Raw genomic sequence first — 24,211 nt, 5'->3', positions numbered from 1 at the left:
GACTTAAAACAAAGATTACTTTTCCTTATTTTCACAACTTTAAATGAATCAAAGAGCCTAGCCTTTATATTAATACTGGAGTTTTGATTAGATGACTAGTTTCCTCAAACACTTCAACAAACTTGTTTCTAAGTAATGTTTTGACATTGCTTCATCAGACGGCAGTTTTGTGAAAAGGAATGTCGGAGTGTTTTAAGAAACTAAACTCTCAAAACTATCAAACACTAGTAAAATACCAAAGGCAGGGCTATGTAAGTGACATAGTCTATGGTTCATTTAAAATGGTGAATAAACAGTGAAGATATTTTTGTGTAAAGCCTTCATTTGAATCAAAATATTGCCTTACAACTTAGCATTTAAGACCTCATTTATCACATGCTATACACACACTGAGTTAAAAGCATGTAAATGTATCAATGGTATTCATATGTTTCAAAGGTTTTATGACAAATATTTTAATGCTATGACTAATTTGTCCAAACTGCAGAACAATGTGTTGAATTGTTTTGAACAGAATCAGAAATGTTACTGTTGTGTCTGCAGATAGTGGTTTTGATAACTTTGGAGGTGGGGGACAGGAGGGGAGGGGGGTGATGCTTTTTGACAAATTCAGAGCCTCGACAGGTTCCCTCTCAGCTATATGGAGAGTAAATTCACAGACTACAGCACATTCTTGATTCTGTTCACTTGTTACACATATACATATACAAGAGAAGTAAACCAAATTTATAAAACCACACGGTTTGATATTATAAAATGTGAAACACATGTTAATCGAAAAACACAAACCAAATTCGCACTTAATGCATTACAAACATCTGTAATCAGTCTGCATAGATATGTAATGCTTTCGTTTTACTAATCATACCAAAAAGCAAGTTCGAAAAAGAATTTGCTTCAGCTGTTTTTAAAAGCAACTTTCAGTGTGGCTTAAACTCAGCCACCAGACATATCAGTTATGCCACAGTCCACATGCGGAATTCAGATGGTCATACCATGTTACATGCATAATATTGTGTTTTCAGTCCGTATTTCTTAAGTTATATAACACTTTCGGCAACAGCAATATAATATCTAGCCTTCTTGATATGTGTAACAAACTTAACAGAATCAATTGTGCTCGTTCTACAAGTATTTGTCAATTGTTCCCAAACCGGGAATGAGGCCTTCAGTATTTCGGAAACTTCAGGAAGAATTATGTTTATTAGAATTTGATCTTTCTTCACACATACTTAAGGGATGATGTAAAAACATTAGAATTGTTGATACTGTGTGACCCCAAACTATTTTGATATCATTTGAAAGGATCTTATTAGTAGAAAAACGATTAGGTACAAATTATACCTTTTTTTAAATTAAAACCAGGACTTGAAAGATTACCAAACAGGTGGTTATCTTTAAGCTATTCCAGGATACTAATTGCCAAATATCTGAATATAAAGTCAGGTCTTGATCAAAGTAGTCAATTTAAAACTATGTCATTAATGATTATTTAATTTATTATACTTCTCCATTCTTCTGAAGGTAATTGTGAGAAACATCAAGAAATATTTAAGCTAGCAGTGGGACTCAAAATAATAATGTGTATCCTCATTGTCAACAGTCATACCAAGTTTCATAAATATACCCTTAATGACCCCACAATGACAATCTCTTAAAGGTCATATTTATGGAGGACATCAAAAGAAGTTTAAAAATGAGTAACAAAACAGATACCATCTTGTTCACAGGGATTTCTATGATATATAGAAAAGACCCAGCCCAATAGATTGCAATATACTACTGTTTGCAAAAATACTTTTGTTTGTCAATCCATTAAAGGAAGAATTATTGCTTTGAAATCTTGCACTGAAGAACGACTCAATTTGTACTGACTCACTGGCAGCTTCAGATGTTTGGTTTTATCTTGTAAAAGGGTTTAGTTTGTCGTTCTTGAGAGCAATATTTAAAGCTGTTATTTAATTGGCTGATTCAAATTTAACCAATGCAAACTGTTCATGTATAAATGCGTTGTCAGGTAATTGGCCCCCCTCTTCAGTAGCTAGTTCCTTGTCGAGGGGTGAAAGCAAAAATGTTCTATGTTGTTCTTTATCTAATGTCACTTAGAACCTTTTCGCATTCACCCCTTGATGTCATATGTATAGTTGTGAAATTCACTTGCTTGTTATGGGCAGAGCAAAAGCCAGGATCATTCAATGCTTTAAAACCTTGAAATGCTAAGTGCTTTGCAAACAGTAGTATTTTGGAAATAAAGAAGAAAAAAAAAAATGAGAAAAGAAATGCGTAAGAATAGACTGTAAATTATGTGTATTTACATCCATTAAAATTCAATCATTTTGTCTTGATCTTAATATCTAACATTACAATATTTCTTGTTCAATATTAATCTAAAATATTGAAACACATACATTCTGCTATCAGATAAGAATGTAAGTGAATATATATATATATATTTTACCCATATTAACTGAGGCACATTTTTTTTTAAATGGGCCAGTTTCATTTTTCTGGTGGCCATTTTGAATTTAAAGCATCTTTGGAAATAATTTTGTTGGGAAACATCAATTTTATTTTTACTTCAGACATTATTTATTAAATTTATTCAACTAACAAAATGGTGTTTTTCAGGAGCACGGGAACACTCTTGCCTACTAAACTAAACTGTCTACACTGAAAAAAAGGAAATAAAAAAGTTTGGAGTGAAGGTGTCTCCCAGATGATCTAAGTTATATAAAGGTCTGCAGCGCTAGTGACTGAGTGTACAGTGTACGAGTTAAGAACACATGGCAATGTGTGATGAATGTCGTCGTTAGTGGGGAGAAGAGTTAGAAGGAAGGATAGACAGCCTCAGGCCCGCCCTGACACAGCACTTACACAGAGAGACGTGGTATCCAGAGCCCTGCGTTTAGTCCGTACGCATGTCATTCACATGCAAGTATTTTAGATATCTTGTGTAACATGTTCATTCTGATCATAATTCACAACTTCATATATTGCTTATATCTGTATTATGCTCAATTTCTTTCAATTTTTCAATTAACAACTTTATTAATACTTTTTTATATTTACATATATTCACAAACTTGAGTTCACATTGAAAAACAACAACAAAATTTTCATTCACTTCCAAGGTTTTCACAGCATATTTTTTTTAAACTTTATCCATGATGTAAAACTTCTTGATAATCGTTAAGGTGCTTGTTTGGACACCTCAGTCCTGTGGTTATTTATCTCCTCCACTAGACACCAGTTTCAAGCTATGACGATATATTCACCTTTAAAAACAAACTTTTACCTTGGTGCTACATTTGTCATTGAGTATTTGAAGGTGGACACGAGTCGAATACAGTGAACAGTTTTATCTTACGGTATTGTAACAATCAACCACATGTAACTATTTGACTTAAAGGCTATTTAACACAAATTAACATCACTGCCTGCTCCTGTGCACATATTCAAACTTTTAATAGTAAGTACTCTGGTTAGCTCTTAGAACCTTAAATGCAACGAGCAAATTTTAAAATTGATATTCCCTAGAAGTAGAAATTTCATTGTCAAATAGTTTAACATTTCGAGAGTCCAATATAAGCAAAACATGATAAGCAAAACTCCTCAAAGACTAATTTAACTATAAAAAACCCACCAAACTTGATGGAAACTTAAGGATGAAATTTCCTGTTGTGAGCTGACAATGTTAAATTTCGATTGATAATTGCTTCATAAAGTTATATTCAGCTGCAAAAAAATGTTGCTTCTAAAAATTGCGGATTATTAACTTCATAAATTAAAGGGCAATAACTCTGGTGCAATATAGACAAAACATACACATGCACCACAGTTCAATGGTTGTTCAGGAATCATGGAAGTTTAGCTGATTTCTGTCAACTTTTCCAGTAGTTGATAACAAAAAATGAATTTCAACTAAGTACCTCAAGGAGAATATTGCATTTATACAATTTAATCTGAACAGCAATGAATCTTTCTACTTTCCTAACCAAAAAACAAATTCCACTGAAAATTATCTGAAAATTATCTAGTGCTACAAGATCCATCCCAAAAGGTTTGAATAATTTAATTACGATGTCAATGCATTATGTTTCTACCATTCTAAGGCATCATTCCAGTACAAAGCTCGGATTTCAACTGGTTCGGTTATCACACAACAAACTGCAATATGCATGCAGATAACATATGTGTATGTATCACATACTAAAGGCAATACTTCAAAGTACTTGGGTTTTAAAATTAAAATGTATATAAAACCTGAGTGCTAAAGAGTGGAACTCGTCTGTTTTTGTCAGTAAAACAAGGGGCATAACACAATAATTACTAACGCCAAAGTTATTGTCTATGGCAATATGAGAACCAAGTTTTGTTTGAAAATCATTCATGTATTTTTAATTAAGGCCAGGTTAAAGCTTTTTGCATGACAACAATACAAAAACTTTAAAATTACCTTGACATTTTCTTTGAAAACCAGACAAGCTTAAAATGGATTTAAATTTTAAGAAAATGATTTTGTTCTCATGGAATAAAAGAGAGTGAGTCAGAAATATGTTTGCCGTAAGGGTTTTAAATGAAGTAAGTCCCACAACAATAAATACACCGAGTGATCAACCAATTCCGTGTTGACGTCACAAAAATGCAACAGCCTCGGGCCTTTCAAACCCCATGGAACTTCCTTGCTAGTATGTAAAAAAGTGAGTTAAATTACACCTTTTCAGCGCCGAAGTCCCAAAACAGCAGCAGCCTGGGAAACTGACGATGATACATTTAATTTCCATGAAAAGGTATGTTTAGTACTTATGATTAAATATTTGACACTGAAAATGTCATCTAGTCATCTACCATACATGATGTGCTGTTTCTTTCTCACCTTTTTCTCAACTAGGTCCTGCCAGTTGACATTTTTAAAGAACGGGTGTCCCATGATGTCGAGGACGTCTCGCTCACTGCCACCCAGTCTGGAGGACATAAAACAGTGACAGAAATTAACATTTATAAACCAGTCATTAACATACATATATAGTATGGCATTAAAATAAACTGACCAATCAGATTTAAATATAAACTGACCAATCAGATTAAAACATACATTTTGTATCTATAATGGCAATTATCACCAAATGAAACCTTATCTATTATTTAAACACAGAACATTTTATGTAAAATTTGATATGATAATCTCAGGTACAATTAAATAACCACTATTAATCATTCCATTCCCAAATATGCCTTATTTCTTTAGACCACAAACCAATTTAGGCTTGTATTTGATCAAAAGCAATAGCGTGAAAACTTTTTCACTAGCCTAAACTTTTAAAAGGTTATATTTGCAACTATGTATACGCTGGCACAATGTTCTGTGTGTAAATAATCCGTATTGATATTTTGTCAATGAAATTCTTACACTTTTGCTTGTTAAACCGATCTAAAATCAGTTAGGGGCAAAACAGTGCTAGCCAGATCTGACGACTGGCCAGCAATTTCCACTAGCCAAACAAAAAAATTCTAGCCCTGGGCTTAAGGCTAGCCACTTAATGATGACTGATTGGACATTACCTTTCCTTTGGATTTTTCACAAGCATGCAGCCAAGGAGGTTTTTCGCATCCTCAGAAAGGGTGCGTGGAAAGCGGACCTGCTCCAGCAGGATGAGTTCAAAGAGGACGTCATGGTCACGGTTGTAGAAGGGCAAGCGGCCACACATCATCTCATACATGACCACACCCGTCCCCCACCAGTCCACCGCACGCCCATAGTCATTATCCTCTAACACCTGATATAAAAAGACAAACAATAACAATGGTTCATGGTCAATTTCATTGTTTTTATGTTGAATTGTTGAAAAGGCATTAACCTTATTCAGTTTGTCGAACAGGGATGTCTCTCAGAGGTAAGGTATTCAGATGGGGGCTTTTCCAAAAGGAGATTAATGACAAAAGGATACATTTAATATACAAAATTAATACTTGCTCTTTAAAAAACATATTTTTTTCAGAGTAGGGAATGGGGGCCAGAATCCCTGTCAAAACTACAAACCCTTCAACCAATTAAAGGCTTCAAATCATAGAAGTTTGAAAGTACAAATAAATTATGCAGAACCACTGACTGATACAGAGAAGGAACTTTAAATAACAGTTTTTGCACACACAACTGGACTCATTGACATTGTTCAATAGCTCTTCAGCCTGAGTGTATAATTTCAATAGCCAGGGTAAAAGGTGCCATTATTTTCTTGTACCATGTTGTGCAACATTTAATGTCAAGGGCAACATTCAATAAGTGTTTAGACTAAAACAATAGGAACGCTCTCAAACAAAGTACAATTTCATTAACTAAACTTATTACATTTATCATGTTAACTTGAACTTCAAGTCTTCGAAGTTTCACTTTAGCAAATTTTTAAAAATCCATGACTTTTCACTCTGGCCGCTTACCTCAGGTGCGAGGTACTCGGGCGTGCCACAGAATGTCTTGGTGCTGGCCCCATAATACATCTCCTCCTTACACAGCCCGAAGTCTGCGATCTTGATGTGCCCATCTTTGTCCAATAACAGGTTTTCAAGCTAGAAAATATAGCAGGTACACTTACATGAATGAACAACTACACTGAAAACATGGCACTTACATATAAAATGCTTTGGTCTTGCAAGCTTTTATATCATAAATGATGTTGCCATCATGAAATAACATCAATATTATAATGTTATTAATTAGGTGATTTCATATTGACCTAGTTATTTGTCTGAGGTTAGCTGTATTTGCCTGAGCCCGAAAGGGGTCATCTACAAGTCAGATGCAACTCCAAGTCAAGTTTGAGGGCCATGGGTGCAAGCATTGTTGAGTTATCACTCGGACAAGCTTTAAAATTATTTTACCATTAAAGGTCACTGTGACCTTGACCTTTGACCCGATGACCCCCAAAATCAATAGGGGTCATCTACTGGTCAGGCCCAACCTTCATGTGAAGTTTGATGACCATACGTCCAGGAATTGTTAAGTTATCACTTGGACAAGCTTTGGTCTACCGACGGACCGACCGACCGACATGCCTGTGCAAAGCAATATACCCCTCTTCTTCGAAGGGGGGCATAATAACTTGTGAAGTGACATCCTTAAGGAATAGTGTATAAAATGTGCATGTTACATTTCAAAGGTTTATGCCTGAAGCACTGTAAATCATTAACATAATATGTTTTGGCTGTCCAGTAAACTCACTTGTTTCTCACCAAGGCAGGTTCCATTTCTGGCCTAGGCCAATTAGAGTTTGGTTGGTGGTCAACAAATTAGACAAGTGGGTTTTCTTCATGCTCCCCCATAACAGACCACACTCTGTCGCAGCCATGAGTAAAGGGTCAAGAAATAATTAATTCATGGAATGAGAAATATGCAACTTTGCCTGTTCTTACCTTTAAATCTCTATAAACTATATTATTTTCATGCAGGTATCCGAGGGCGGAGATGATTTCCGCTCCGTAAAACTTGGTCCTCTCCTCGGCGAACACGCGTTCCCGAGACAGATGGAAGAAGAGCTCCCCGCCATTCACATATTCCATCACAAAACACAGCCGGTCAGGTGTTTGGAACGAATACTTTAATTGCTGAAGTGTACAGGAAGATATTGTTCATTGATGTTTGGTAAGAGAAGAATATGAAGTGTTTGTTATATGACTTAAACAATACTAAATATAAAGATTATCCATAGATATATCATTCAATTGTCTGTTAAACAGGATCTACATATTTCATCCTGAAACAATAAAAAATACAACATATTTAAACTTTTGGTAAATGCACACTGATAATTTTGCTAAGGTTGAAGGCGCACTATATTGGTTGATGCAATGTTTTTTATGTTTAATGCATTATTATTTTAAACTTATTAAGCAAAAAACATTGATTTGTGTACAGATAGAAAAATATAAGCATATAAAATTGGTTATGCGCCTTTTTTATCTGGAGAATTTGTGGACACGTAGCTAAAAACTGAATAACATTTAAAAAGGGTAATATTTTTTTATCTGAACACAAATCATGTATTTTTTTTAGAAAATAATGTCAAATGAGTTAAAAACTAATAATGCATCAAAACACACATGCACGCACGCACACACGGCACGCACGCACACACACTATTTTCCATTCAGCAGTTTCATTTCAATTTGGTTACATTTTCGCTACTTAAAGTTTAAGTGAATAACTTAATGAACAAGTGATGAGCCCTAAAATATACCTATTGAAAGACTATCTATTCACTTTTTTCAATCTAGGGAGAAGTAACTTCTCCTGAAAATTTGAGACCAGGATGAGCAATAGGGCTGTATTTAATATCATTTTAATCTTTGTCCTTGGACACGCCTCAGTGATTCCATTCAGTCCATTGACCAGTTATTTTTAAAGTCCAATCAAAACATTTGAATTCTAATCTTAAAATTAAATGAAATCTAATGCAGGTTAATGAATAAAGCCCCTGAACAGAACTGTATGAAATCTGTGAACCTTGGGTTGTATTCAATATCATTCTAATCCTTGTCCTTAGGCATGCCGCAGTGGTTCCATTTAGTCTCTTGGCCACTTATTTTTACAGACTAATAAAACAACAACTTAGATTTCTAATCTCAAAATCAAATGAAATCTAAGCAAAGGTGGTTACTGATTAAAGCCCCTGAATCTGCCGGCCCTTATTTCTCGAACTTTCTTAAGCTTAACAGGCTTAAGTAGCTTATTTCAATTAGTCAAAACACATACTAAGAAATTGTGTTTTGATAATGAAAACTGGTTTATAGTGATTATCATAAAGATAATTCCTATCTAAAGTATAAAAACTTTTATGGAAATAAATATTACGCCAACTGTTGAAAAAAAAAAGTAGTGAGCTTAAGAAGTTTCGAGAAATTGGGGCCAGAATTTCAATGTTTGTACTCACTGTTAAAAATGGATGTTTGGTTGTTTGTAACACACGGTTCTCTGTCAACGTGTGAGCAACCTCATCCTGAAACAGTCAAATCCAAGAATGAATAACTAAATAGACATCAGGAATACTTTCATAAGTTGATTGACAACAAAAATACTTGTATAAGCTTATATACAACAGGAATACTTGTATAAGTTGATTGACAACAAAAATACTTGTATAAGCTTATAGACATCAGGAATACTTTCATAAGTTGATTGACAACAAAAATACTTGTATAAGCTTATAGACATCAGGAATACTTTCATAAGTTGATTGACAACAAAAATACTTGTATAAGCTTATAGACATCAGGAATACTTTCATAAGTTGATTGACAACAAAAATACTTGTATAAGCTTATAGACAACAGGAATACTTTCATAAGTTGATTGACAACAAAAATACTTGTATAAGCTTATAGACATCAGGAATACTTTCATAAGTTGATTGACAACAAAAATACTTGTATAAGCTTATATACAACAGGAATACTTTCATAAGTTGATTGACAACAAAAATACTTGTATAAGCTTATAGACATCAGGAATACTTTCATAAGTTGATTGACAACAAAAATACTTGTATAAGCTTATAGACATCAGGAATACTTCCATTAGTTGATTGACAACAAAAATACTTGTATAAGCTTATAGACATCAGGAATACTTTCATAAGTTGATTGACAACAAAAATACTTGTATAAGCTTATAGACATCAGGAATACTTTCATAAGTTGATTGACAACAAAAATACTTGTATAAGCTTATATACAACAGGAATACTTTCATAAGTTGATTGACAACAAAAATACTTGTATAAGCTTATAGACATCAGGAATACTTTCATAAGTTGATTGACAACAAAAATACTTGTATAAGCTTATATACAACAGGAATACTTTCATAAGTTGATTGACAACAAAAATACTTGTATAAGCTTATAGACATCAGGAATACTTTCATAAGTTGATTGACAACAAAAATACTTGTATAAGCTTATAGACATCAGGAATACTTTCATAAGTTGATTGACAACAAAAATACTTGTATAAGCTTATAGACATCAGGAATACTTTCATAAGTTGATTGACAACAAAAATACTTGTATAAGCTTATAGACATCAGGAATACTTTCATAAGTTGATTGACAACAAAAATACTTGTATAAGCTTATAGACATCAGGAATACTTTCATAAGTTGATTGACAACAAAAATACTTGTATAAGCTTATAGACATCAGGAATACTTTCATAAGTTGATTGACAACAAAAATACTTGTATAAGCTTATAGACATCAGGAATACTTTCATAAGTTGATTGACAACAAAAATACTTGTATAAGCTTATATACAACAGGAATACTTTCATAAGTTGATTGACAACAAAAATACTTGTATAAGCTTATAGACATCAGGAATACTTTCATAAGTTGATTGACAACAAAAATACTTGTATAAGCTTATATACAACAGGAATACTTTCATAAGTTGATTGACAACAAAAATACTTGTATAAGCTTATAGACATCAGGAATACTTTCATAAGTTGATTGACAACAAAAATACTTGTATAAGCTTATAGACATCAGGAATACTTTCATAAGTTGATTGACAACAAAAATACTTGTATAAGCTTATAGACAACAGGAATACTTTCATAAGTTGATTGACAACAAAAATACTTGTATAAGCTTATAGACAACAGGAATACTTTCATAAGTTGATTGACAACAAAAATACTTGTATAAGCTTATAGACATCAGGAATACTTTCATAAGTTGATTGACAACAAAAATACTTGTATAAGCTTATAGACATCAGGAATACTTTCATAAGTTGATTGACAACAAAAATACTTGTATAAGCTTATAGACATCAGGAATACTTTCATAAGTTGATTGACAACAAAAATACTTGTATAAGCTTATATACAACAGGAATACTTTCATAAGTTGATTGACAACAAAAATACTTGTATAAGCTTATATACAACAGGAATATTTGTATAAGTTGATTGACAACAAAAATACTTGTATAAGCTTATAGACATCAGGAATACTTTCATAAGTTGATTGACAACAAAAATACTTGTACAAGCTTATATACAACAGGAATACTTGTATAAGTTGATTGACAACAAAAATACTTGTATAAGCTTATATACAACAGGAATACTTTCATAAGTTGATTGACAACAAAAATACTTGTATAAGCTTATAGACATCAGGAATACTTTCATAAGTTGATTGACAACAAAAATACTTGTATAAGCTTATAGACATCAGGAATACTTTCATAAGTTGATTGACAACAAAAATACTTGTATAAGCTTATAGACATCAGGAATACTTTCATAAGTTGATTGACAACAAAAATACTTGTATAAGCTTATAGACATCAGGAATACTTTCATAAGTTGATTGACAACAAAAATACTTGTATAAGCTTATATACAACAGGAATACTTTCATAAGTTGATTGACAACAAAAATACTTGTATAAGCTTATAGACATCAGGAATACTTTCATAAGTTGATTGACAACAAAAATACTTGTATAAGCTTATAGACATCAGGAATACTTTCATAAGTTGATTGACAACAAAAATACTTGTATAAGCTTATAGACATCAGGAATACTTTCATAAGTTGATTGACAACAAAAATACTTGTATAAGCTTATAGACATCAGGAATACTTTCATAAGTTGATTGACAACAAAAATACTTGTATAAGCTTATAGACAACAGGAATACTTTCATAAGTTGATTGACAACAAAAATACTTGTATAAGCTTATAGACATCAGGAATACTTTCATAAGTTGATTGACAACAAAAATACTTGTATAAGCTTATAGACATCAGGAATACTTTCATAAGTTGATTGACAACAAAAATACTTGTATAAGCTTATAGACATCAGGAATACTTTCATAAGTTGATTGACAACAAAAATACTTGTATAAGCTTATATACAACAGGAATACTTTCATAAGTTGATTGACAACAAAAATACTTGTATAAGCTTATATACAACAGGAATATTTGTATAAGTTGATTGACAACAAAAATACTTGTATAAGCTTATAGACATCAGGAATACTTTCATAAGTTGATTGACAACAAAAATACTTGTACAAGCTTATATACAACAGGAATACTTGTATAAGTTGATTGACAACAAAAATACTTGTATAAGCTTATATACAACAGGAATACTTTCATAAGTTGATTGACAACAAAAATACTTGTATAAGCTTATAGACATCAGGAATACTTTCATAAGTTGATTGACAACAAAAATACTTGTATAAGCTTATAGACATCAGGAATACTTTCATAAGTTGATTGACAACAAAAATACTTGTATAAGCTTATAGACATCAGGAATACTTTCATAAGTTGATTGACAACAAAAATACTTGTATAAGCTTATAGACATCAGGAATACTTTCATAAGTTGATTGACAACAAAAATACTTGTATAAGCTTATATACAACAGGAATACTTTCATAAGTTGATTGACAACAAAAATACTTGTATAAGCTTATAGACATCAGGAATACTTTCATAAGTTGATTGACAACAAAAATACTTGTATAAGCTTATAGACATCAGGAATACTTTCATAAGTTGATTGACAACAAAAATACTTGTATAAGCTTATAGACATCAGGAATACTTTCATAAGTTGATTGACAACAAAAATACTTGTATAAGCTTATAGACATCAGGAATACTTTCATAAGTTGATTGACAACAAAAATACTTGTATAAGCTTATAGACATCAGGAATACTTTCATAAGTTGATTGACAACAAAAATACTTGTATAAGCTTATAGACATCAGGAATACTTTCATAAGTTGATTGACAACAAAAATACTTGTATAAGCTTATAGACATCAGGAATACTTTCATAAGTTGATTGACAACAAAAATACTTGTATAAGCTTATAGACATCAGGAATACTTTCATAAGTTGATTGACAACAAAAATACTTGTATAAGCTTATATACAACAGGAATACTTTCATAAGTTGATTGACAACAAAAATACTTGTATAAGCTTATAGACATCAGGAATACTTTCATAAGTTGAAAACATAAGTACTTCCATAAGTTAATAGACAACAGGAATACTTCTAATAGTAATTAGTGAATAGACAACAAGAACAATTGTATAATCTAATATACTAAGGAATACTTGTAATTTGTTTTTGTAACTACACTTTTTCAAAAATTGTTTTGTACAAATGAATAAAACAATATATTGAAATGAACAATTAGATCATTAACATGTATGTTTTGTGATTTTTTTTCTTTTCCTTCATTTTTTCCCAGTCTTTTTCGGTTTAGATTGGTTTTACATTCATAGTATCTCAATTATTATTCGTAAACTAGAGATTGCTTTTTTGAAAAAGCGCTTGTCTCCCCTATTGTGTGGTCGTAGCTGAGAAAAAATAAATGATGGACATGAAATTTGTAACTTTGGACTGGAGACAAACCAACAGTGAAGTTTGGTTTATTCGATTATATTAAATAGTGAAGAGAAGAAAGTGTTGTTGATTAATCATGGAAAATGTAAACGAAGTTTGCATTGTATGAAGTTCCTGGGCGCAAGCGTTATTCAATTATTGATCGGAAACCATTTTTCAGCTCACAGTCATCGTGACCATGACCTTTTACCTACTGATCACAACATCAATAGGGATCATCTACATAACCAACTTGCATACCAAGTATTAAGTTCTTGGGTGCAAGTGTTCTTTAGTTACTGAGCGGTAACCATTTCTTCAACTCAAGGTCATGGCAACCTTGACCTTTGACCTACTGATCTCAAAATCAATAGGGGTCATCTACTAGTCATGACTGACTAGCGTACCAAGAATGAAGTTCCTGGGTACAAGCGTTCTTAAGTTATTGAGCAGAAACCATTTTTAAGCTTAAGGTCACCGCCAACGTATCATTTTTTACCTGAAGGTAACCTTGACCTTTGACCTTTTGATCTGAAAATCAATAGGGGTCATCTTCTAGTCATGAACAACTAGCTTAATTACCAAGTATGAAGTTCCTGAAACCAAAGGATCTTTAGTTATTGAGCGGAAACTTTTTCTTCACTTCAAGGTCATGGCAACCTTGACCTTTGACCTAGTGATCTCAAAATCAATATGGGTCATCTTCTAGTCATGACCAACTAGCATACCAAGTATGAAATTCCTGGTTGCAAGCGTTCTCTAGTTATTGAGCAGAAACAGTTTCTTCACCTCAAGGTCACGGTGACCTTGACCATTGACCTTCTGATCTCAAAATCAATAGGAGTCATCTACTAGTCATGAACAACTATGAAGTTCCTGGGTACAAGCTTTCTTTAGTTATTGAGCAGAAACCATTTTTAAGCTTAAGGTCACTGCCAACATAACATTTTTTACCTGAAGGTAACCTTGACCTTTGACCTTTTGATCTCAAAATCAATAGGAGTCAACTTATAGTCATGAACAACTAGCATACCAAGTATGAAGTTCCTGGACCCAAAGGATCTTTAGTTATTGAGTGGAAACCGTTTCTTCACCTCAAGGTCACGTTGACCCTGATCTTTGACCTAGTGACCCCAAATTCAATAGGGGTCATCTACTAGTCATGACCAACTAGCATACCAAGTATGAAGTTCCTGGGTCTAAGAGTTCTATAGTTATTGGGCGGAAACGAAGTGTGACGTACTGACTGACTGACAGACTGATGGACTGACTGACGGACAGGGCAAAAACAATATGTCTCCCCATGAATGGGGGAGACATAAAGATATTACACGCAAATGATTTTTACATGGAAGGTCACCACGACCTTGACTATTGACCTTGTTACCCCCAAAACAATTGGGATCATCTAGACATCATGACCAACCTCACTTCAAAGTTTGGTGAACCTAGATCAAAGCATTCTCCTGATATTGCACGGAAATATTTTTTTACATTAGAGGTCACAGCGACGTTGACCTTTGACCTTGTGACCCCCCAAAATATAGGAGTTTTCTAAACCTCATGATCAACCTCCCTACCAAGTTTGGTGAACCTAGGTCAAACCATTCTCAAGATATTGAGCGGAAATGTTTTTTACATTGGGGGTCGCCGCGACCTTGACCTTTGACCTAGTGACCCCAAAAACAATAGGGATCTTCTACACCTCATGACCAACCTCCCTACCAAGTTTGGTGAACCTAGGTCAAACCGTTCTCAAGATTTTGAGCAGAAATGTTTTTTATATTGGGGGTCGCCGCGACCTTGACCTTTGACCTAGTGACCCCAAAAACAATAGGGATCCTCTACACCTCACGACCAACCTCCCTACCAAGTTTGGTGATCCTAGGTCATGCGGTTTTCCAGTTATCGATCGGAAACGAAGTGTGACGTACGGACGGACTGACGGACTACCGGACTGACGGACAGGGCAAAAACAATATGTCTCCCCCAGAGAGGGGGAGACATAATAACATAACTGCATTCTTATAGCATACTTGTAAATTGGTATTGTGTAATCTCATGAGGATGTTATCAACAATTTCAGTGTTCAACACTTAAACTTTGTAAATATCAATTGTTGTACGAAAATCAAATTCTACTGAAAAAACTGTAGGGTACTTGTTTAAGGCTGTTGGTCTGACAGCGTGTAGCCTGAATTAAATCAAAAGCTTAAGATCCATCTCTCATTACTTACACAGTTCAGGGAAATTGCCTACCAAACTCTTCATTTTAAGAAAAAGGCTAATCAGTCCAGGAAATAACAAACTATTTAATTAATCACCACTTAGGAGGTCATCCTGCTACGCTAATTACTTTTTTTTTGTGAATTCCCCGATGTTCCTTGTACTGACCAATATTGCAGTAATGAGTTTGTTGTGACGGAACTACATGTATCAAAATATTCTTGAAAAGGCGGTACAAAAAAGATATAAACAATCCCATTAAGAGCATTTCAATCAAATGAAATGTTCTGGACAACAAAAACAATTGAGAATACGCTGAACAGCTCAGTTCTCAGAAACATGTGTTAGGAATTTAATACTTTTGTCTGTTCATTTATTTGAGTTTATCTAGGTCTGCCCAAGCCTGTGTGTTTAAATCCAATAAGTGTCATTAGATAGCATTGACAGCAAATCTCAGCCAAATCAAAACATTAGAAGACTTGATGAAACAGAGTGAGATACAAGAGATCCGAATGCAATACACTAGTTCTTTGCAAATAGACCTCTTGGTTCTTTAATATGCTCTGTGTGAAGCACTTCTACTCAGGATACAGCTTTCCTGGGTTGAACCAGTACTGAGTACATCATTTCCCCAGTACTACCTATTTCATGACGAGTTCTAGGCAAGGGAGCTGCTGCTACAATATTTTACTGTCTTTCGGTTTGACACGGCCAGGGTTTGAATCCCTGACCTTCCACTCAACCATTGAGCTAACGAGTCGGAATTTACTACCAGCTGGGCAGTCAGTATTTATAACTCTGTGGCCTGCTTTAGATACCTATCACAGAGGTTTTAATAAAAACTGACTCTGGGTAGCATTTATCAAAATGATAAGTTTGGGGGGAAAAACCTCTGGTCTGTACAGGGACCATTTATAAGTTAACTCCTTAAAATCATGCAGTTTTCCTTCAAATTTAGGAATTTGATTAAATAATACTTCAACTTTACAATTTGAAAGTGCCTTCCTTCAATGGGCATGTTCATTTAAATGGAATAACCCTAAGAAACTAAAAGTCTGCAATCAAGGCTCCCATATATTTTCTAGTCATGGTTACCATGAGTTGACCCTCGACCCTAGATAGGGACCATCTACTGATCATGACTAATTTGTATACCAAGTTACAACAAGTCGTTAAAAAGTGATCGATTGTAAACTTCCATGCTTTATCTAGTAAAGGTCACCATGACCTTGAAATGCAACTTATTGACCCCCAAATCAGGTTGTCTACTGGCATTGACCAATCTGCATACCAAGTTTGAAGACAATAAACTGTACTAAACTGTATAGTTAACAAATATTTTTTGAAAGGAAACAAGTGTGACACAAATGTGTATGCTAACGCAGGAAAAAACAATTCCTGTGTCAGTCATCATTCCCAGGCCACACATGATTAACACTTAATACATATCTGTATTTGAAAATACATTTCTGAATTTTAAATGTTGCACGTTATCATTATTAAATGTTGTTGTTCAAAAGATATTGATACCAGTCAAAGGAATCCATACATGTCAGCCATTCTTGGCAGATTTTGACCTGTATTTAAATTGAATGATAGAGCAGTTACCTTTTGTATTATCACAGCTTTTTTAAGTATTTTGATTGCATACAGGTGGTTGGTGGACTTCTCCTTACACAATATCACCTTCCCGAACGTTCCCTTCCCAAGCATCTTCAGGAACTGGAAGTCTTCTAGATTCTGTAACATAACAACACGCACCACTGTATAGCTACTTGGAAACAAACAAGGATATTCTACGTCTGATCATGTTTCAACTTACCAACAGTGCCATAAAAATAAACATTAGAAATTAATCAAACTTGTGAATGTCATTATTTTTATCACACATAACACTAAAACACATCAGGCCTATCAGTATTCTAAATTTCCGGATGACTAACTCCACAGTTCCCTCCATAAATATCACGCCAACAAAACCTGTACCTTTTTCTTCCTCTCAAGACTGCCTGATGACCCTGCCCCGGCCCCTTCCTCTTCTACCACTTTAAGGTTCTCGGACACAGAGCGGATCGCTGCAATCCACTCATCCCTCTCCTCCTTAGTATCCACACAGAACATTCGCTCCACAATCGTAGTCCATTGGAGACCACGAATTACAAATGTGTTTGGCCGTGGCTTCTCTTGCTTCATTAGCTGACATTCTGTAACATGGGTGGAGTTTACACAGTGACATGTCAGTTACAGTCTAAATTTTAATAAGCCTTAAAAAAAAGGTTTGTTTCAGGATACATGCTCAAAATGAAAAAGGTCGGTAGGTAGTGTTTTTTGTGTAGGTAGGCATGCTAAATTACTATTAAAGGGAATTTTCGTTTTCATGCCATATATTAAACAAAAACTTTTGGATACCACACTTTTTTTGCAAGTTATTTCTTATTTATTTTTGTCAATAAAAAGATTTGAGTCTGTGGTAGGGTAACCAAAAACAACCATATCTTTAAGGCCTAAATAGTGTCATTTTCAACTGTGACTATTACCAAAACTGTCCTACATACATTGAATTCTTTTGTTACAAGATAATTATTCATTCCCTACTTGAAATAAACAATAGCTGATTTTTCACCTAAATACATTTCGAACAAAAAATCAATTCAAAATCTTACATAAAATCATTACCTTTAAGTTAACAACAACACTTGCGTTTACAGTTTGAAAGACTATACTAACCTCTGACAGTGAAGTCATTGAGAGGATCACTCATGCTCTGTTCTGGCTTCGCTCTAAAGCCAAGAAATGAGCCATTTTTTCGTAATACAAAATAGCGCTTCCTCCAGTTTTTTATATGTTCACCTAAAAATAAAGAAAATGCAAAAGTTAAATATTTACATTTACCTGCATAACAGATTTTGTACAAACTCTACTTTTAAGCTTATAATTGAACTAGAATTCTGCTTCAGATGTGTCACATGTCAGGAGCATTATCCATTATCCGTGTAGTAAGGCCACCATGACCTTGACCTTTGACCTATTGACCCAAAAATAAATATGGGTCTTCTGCTGAATATGACCAATGTGCATACCAAGTTTGCAGACTTTACACAAAGTTGTTCAAAGATTGAGTCTTTTTACCTTTACTTTTCAGTCCTTCTTTCATTTTTCAGGTGAAATGGTACCAATTGTTGGGGGAAATTATTATGATTTTAAGAGAAGTGTAAAGGCTTTTTTTGCACGAAGAAAACAGCCTGTAAACAATGCAAATTTTATGAAAAAAATTTACAGAGGGTAAAACTTTGAGCACTTATGTTACAAAACAGTGAGGGATCTGGCTAGCGAGTGGCTACCTCTCTTTGACAGGAAGCCTTCCTTCACCACTTCCTGAGACTCCGAGGGATTCATGGCCACCCTCTTCCTGCCGCAATCCTGCCTGAAGTATCAAATGTCAGTGTACATAAAGGTGTTGAGTCAAGTGGGCCAAGTGCCTATCAAAATGAATATCTGAAACCATTATTGGTTTTTGAAACCATTGAGTTGAAGACTTGTCAACTGGTGGTGTAAAATATGGCACACCTATTGGCTCAAAAGTGTATTTACACTTTATATCACAAAGGGAAAATTGAAGCTACAGCTGTAAATTTACAGCTACAGCCATATTCATATAGCTCTCGGTACAAATAAACTACAAAAACATTCATAATATTCACAATATTTTGAGCCAGATGGGATTAATGCAGTCCCTTAAACACTTGGCTTCCTAGTTCTTTAATTAATAGGGCCTTTAAGTTGTTTCAAATAATGTTTGGTCTGACATAACAGTTCTAAATTTCAATTGAATTTGATGAACATAAATGCTGTTATTTTTTAAGTATACAGTTCACATAATTTATTTAACTTAAGTATTTTTACATTTTGATCTGAGAGTCTTAGTTAATGGCTTTTCACATGTTTGTATTTATATTATTCAATGCACACATATTTAATATATATATTTTCCTCTAAGAATTCATTGGGCCTATTTTTTATCTTTATTTAGGGCAACAATAAATGCTAGGAGAAGGAAGGGTGAAGGACAAAAGGTCAACTTCTTTTTTTAAATCGTCAACACAGCAAAGCATGTAGTGAATGCTTACCATGACATTTTGGTAAATTGAGAACCCTGATCTATATTTGATAGGTCAATGTTGTCGTTGTTTAACTTCTGAGCCACCAGGAATGCCATCATCATGTTCATTTATACCAGTTTGAACAGTGCTTGTTAGCACTGTTCTTGAGAAGTCAAATGACAGTGCTTTATTTACACATAGTGAGTAAGTCAACACACTCTAGCAATTCAAGAATATCTTGGGGAAAGATAACGCATAGGTCTGCTAATAATCAAAAAGAAAACATTACTATTGCATAACTGCTAAATAAAAATACTATGAATACAAAAATGGCGATGAAAAGTGGATAGAAGCTGATCAACTTCATTTGTTCATGGAAAACTGGTGACAATGGTAAGAGGTACTGGTAGCTACAATAATGAGGGATCAGAGATACTTTTTTTATTATTTTGACATTTCTTATGTACCCCTGTAACGCTACAACTCTCAACCATTTAACACTGAGCGAAATAATTTAAAGTAATATTATGCATTGATGTTGAATAATAACAACAAAGTTGTTCAATATTTTATAACCGACTGATCTAAACTGGATCTAATTTGTCATTAGAGTCATTATTTTCACATAAATTTATTCTTGGTTACCGATACTGATATACATGTACAGTACTGTTAAGACCAAACTTGACAGTTAGTGAACTTCTTGTTCACTATCAGTTCACCATCAGTGCACTTCGTAGTGCACTAGGGTAAGACAAGGGGAAGACTAGGGAAAGACTAAATGCAGACAAGGGGCTGACCAGATAAGGTTTATTCAGTCTATAATAAAGGCTATCTTTACAGTGAAACTTAGAATGATGGGTGTAGTTTAAACAGATGTTTTAATGTTAATTAATTTATAGAGAATACTTATAATCCATTTGGATCTTTCATGTAAATGATATAGATTTATTGAATTAAAAAACTGATGTTTTGTAAAAAGGAAATTGTCAAACAAAGATATTTAAATGTTTTTTGTTTTCTTTATTAATATGCATTGCATTATTTTGATATTAATTGATAGGTATAATGATATAACTTTGGTTCTGGGTTAAAGGGTTTCATCTTCAAACACTTATTGAACATAATGATGAAATGAATTCATAAGCCTTTATTTTAACAATAACAATACATTTTACAAGGATATAATGAAGTTGTTCGTTATTTAAAATAGGTAATCCTCAAGGTTCATACCTTATTGTTCCAAGATCAAATTGTGGAATTGTTGTGCCATTGTTGATTCATTCAAAGGTTATAAAAACAAGATTTTCTTCCATCTATTCTAAAACTTATAATTTTATGTTTATTTTTGTTTAACAAATGTATTGTGATTTAAGGTGACAGCCTAACAGCAATCATTATCAAATAAGTACAACATTAATTATTATAGTACATTTTCTAAATTGTACCCAGATTTATTGATTGCATTTCTAATTTGAAACACATAATAGATAAACATATATTTTAGAAGTTTTGTATAATTGGTTCTGCTGCTTCATTATTAAATGAAATACTATCCATTGAAGTCTACACTTAGCCTTCTTTAAGCACCCCCCCCCCCCCCCCATAGTACACAATTCTGTGTATTGATCTTTATCTTTATTGCCTCCTGCTGTCTTTTAAATCTCAGATCTGTCAGTGTTTGACTTACCGTTTCATTTTGATAACTTTTTAAATCATATTAAAAGCATTATAACAATGCTTTAGAGTAAGAATAAGAGTAATGTTATTTATTATTAATAATATCCCATTTATATGATTTATATCCTACAACATAAATGTAATGTTACTTTATTTGTTTATTATTTACTTCTCATCAGTCAAATTAATACATTGGCTATGCACATATTGTTAATGCAAGAATTGGTTGTGTATTAATAGGACAATGCTATATTCTACTCTAAATGGTGTCACCTCCAAATGGCCCCGAGCCAATAAACAAATACACAGGAAATTGGCCCCTGCAATGACACTAGTGCAATAAACAAGGGATATACAGCAGAGAATTAACATGACAATCTTCTTAAAACTAGGCAACTCAATATTTTCTTACAAATTTGGTTTTAGAGAAGAGATGTTAACAACATATGTTATTTATAAAAGATGGAAAATAGTTTATATTTATTAATTATATTTTGCAATTGCATTATAAATTAAAAAAAACTATTTCTTTAGGACACTTTTCATCATTTGTTAATCAAATTGTTAAGAGTAGAGATATTTAATTTTAACCATGCAAAACATGTATTTTAACATCAAATAGTAAGTTTAATAGAACTCATATTCATTGTAATGCCTGGTTAATGGTTGGATGCATAGGATTTTTTTGTCATTTTTAAGTATCACAGCAGGGTCCCTGATACTTCCTGTGTATTGTTTATTGTCCCGACTTATTGGGGCTAACATTGTTACAATGGGTAATCTCATTACAAAAGTATGAATAAGCATTTTATCATTTTCTAAACATTCAAAATTAATGCCTGGTTAGTGGGCCATTTGGTAGGATAATTCCCGTTAGTGCTCTTTTTATAGATAAAGATAAATAGATACATTCAGTATCAAATGCTCAAACTAGGCTTTTAAGATGTTTATTTATGAAAAGTAATGAAATTAATCGTGAATATAGTTACGTAACATCTATACAGGAAAGTTACAGACAATTGCAATATCATCTAGATTAGGATTTATAAACTTTTTGATGAAGTTATAATGTAATGCATATATGAAAAATCTGTTTCTGAAGAAATAGCCTGAGCTTCTATTTTTAAATCTAATTAAGGCAAGGTATTTTTTTTTCAACACTGCATGCATTTTTTTTTCTACTTTTAAATTACAATTACCTTTTTTATCATAAGCATTGGTTTTGCATTCACTGTTTGAATATATAATAGTGCTGTTCACTTATTTACTAAGGATTCAGAATTATTACTTTGTAATCACTAATTGACTTTAATTAAATGTCTGAATTACCAAAACAAATGTTTGGATGTTACAATAGTAGCACAATTATATTGATAACACCCCTATTTTCAAATATTGACTTACAAAGAATATTTATTGGATTTATTTAAGAAATGTTTTATTCTTATTTCACCTACATTAGAATTAAAAAGTTGACAAATATGACCAGTAAATGCTGGGTAGAAACCCATTGTCTTTAGTTACTGGCCCATTAAATGATGATCATCATAAAGTCATTAATAAATGCAGTATACTAAAATGTTTTATCACAAGTTAATCTGCTAGAGGAAATGATCTTATCAGTTAAATTAAATCAATATAGTAAGGCCAATCTGAGTGGACCAGGAAAATCTATACTGGCTTATCTAATAAACTACAGACTACATTAGTTTATCCTTAGTGCACAAATTGTTCACTACTAGTGCACTCCTAGTGAACAAGAGTGTAAAGTTTGGTCTTAACAGTACTGTACACAACCTGTCAGATTTGTCCCAGATTTACAGATATCAAGATACTGGATAAATGAGAAAAATAAAAGATACTTGATAAACAAATCAACATATGTAAGTGTTTTATGATATCCGAACATGATTTCTGGCATAATGACATGAATAAATATGTGTTTAATAGTAGGCAATAATATTTTCGTAGAAATTTGAATTTATAACGGAGATAATTTCAAAATTGTGACTGTAAGGATTCTCTGCGCAAGGACTGTTTGCTACCTATTGCTGGGATGGTGGACGTCAGGAGTCTGCCATAGTAAAACAAAATTGTCGAAAGACTCATCGGCCATTTAGGTGGAATAGAGGTATTGGCTACTAAATTATTTATGTGTTACTTCTGTTTCATTATTGAACAATTCAGTGTTGTAGAGTTACAGCTTAACGATACCTTTAACATTGGTATTAATCGGTGTACTTGTGGCCTTAAGGGCAACAAAATGAATGTCCAAATGTTTCAAAAGTTCCCCTTACACCCATTACTGTGGCTATTTCTTGGCCCTGTTTAGAGTTTAGAGCTGCAGGTTTAGCAAAGGTGCCCGAAAATGCCATCCCAAGTCATGCCAGTTTTTGGAGTCGAAACCAACAACATTGACTTTTCCAATTTACACAAACAAAAATGTTAAGGAGTATAGTGTTAACAAAAATGACAGTTTATTTCACTTTTAATAGAACTTATAAGTAAAATTATACCCTAATAGGAAGAGAAAAATCTCCCCAAATGCACTATTTCAGTCGTGATTTCTAGCCATTTGTTCTTTGATCGCGTGTGACACTGACTGATATGTATCAAACTGATTACCTTTTTTAAATCTTCGATTGACTGGTAATGTCTATGTTGACAGGTAACCTTATATTTTGTAGTTTTGTCACCGCATTTTTCGGGTTGGTTGTAATTAGTAAGTCTCGTTTCATTACGTTACTCTCGTATGCAACGAGAATGATGACC

General features: G+C 33.2%; 1 protein-coding gene across 2 annotated transcripts in view; it reads right to left on the bottom strand.

Annotated features, from left to right (window-relative positions):
• Positions 1–24,198, bottom strand: part of LOC128207704 (RAC serine/threonine-protein kinase-like) — a 38,057-nt gene extending 13,859 nt beyond the window's left edge. For both annotated transcript variants that reach the window (XM_052910789.1, XM_052910790.1), the window contains exons 1-10: positions 24,065–24,198; positions 19,001–19,083; positions 18,387–18,509; positions 17,646–17,863; positions 17,268–17,399; positions 8,928–8,993; positions 7,411–7,602; positions 6,439–6,567; positions 5,563–5,777; positions 4,877–4,964 (exon numbers count right to left, since the gene is read on the bottom strand). In XM_052910789.1, coding sequence (XP_052766749.1) covers positions 4,877–4,964; positions 5,563–5,777; positions 6,439–6,567; positions 7,411–7,602; positions 8,928–8,993; positions 17,268–17,399; positions 17,646–17,863; positions 18,387–18,509; positions 19,001–19,055 — 1,218 coding nt within the window. In that variant the 5' untranslated portion in view covers positions 19,056–19,083; positions 24,065–24,198. The remainder of the gene's footprint in view (positions 1–4,876; positions 4,965–5,562; positions 5,778–6,438; positions 6,568–7,410; positions 7,603–8,927; positions 8,994–17,267; positions 17,400–17,645; positions 17,864–18,386; positions 18,510–19,000; positions 19,084–24,064) is intronic.
• Between the last annotated feature and the right edge of the window lie 13 nt (positions 24,199–24,211).

Source organism: Mya arenaria, chromosome 11, assembly GCF_026914265.1.
Source record: "Mya arenaria isolate MELC-2E11 chromosome 11, ASM2691426v1".
NCBI classification, from domain to species: Eukaryota; Metazoa; Mollusca; class Bivalvia; order Myida; family Myidae; genus Mya; species Mya arenaria.
Note: the sequence above shows the minus strand (reverse complement) of the source record. Positions and strands in the feature narration are given on the sequence as shown.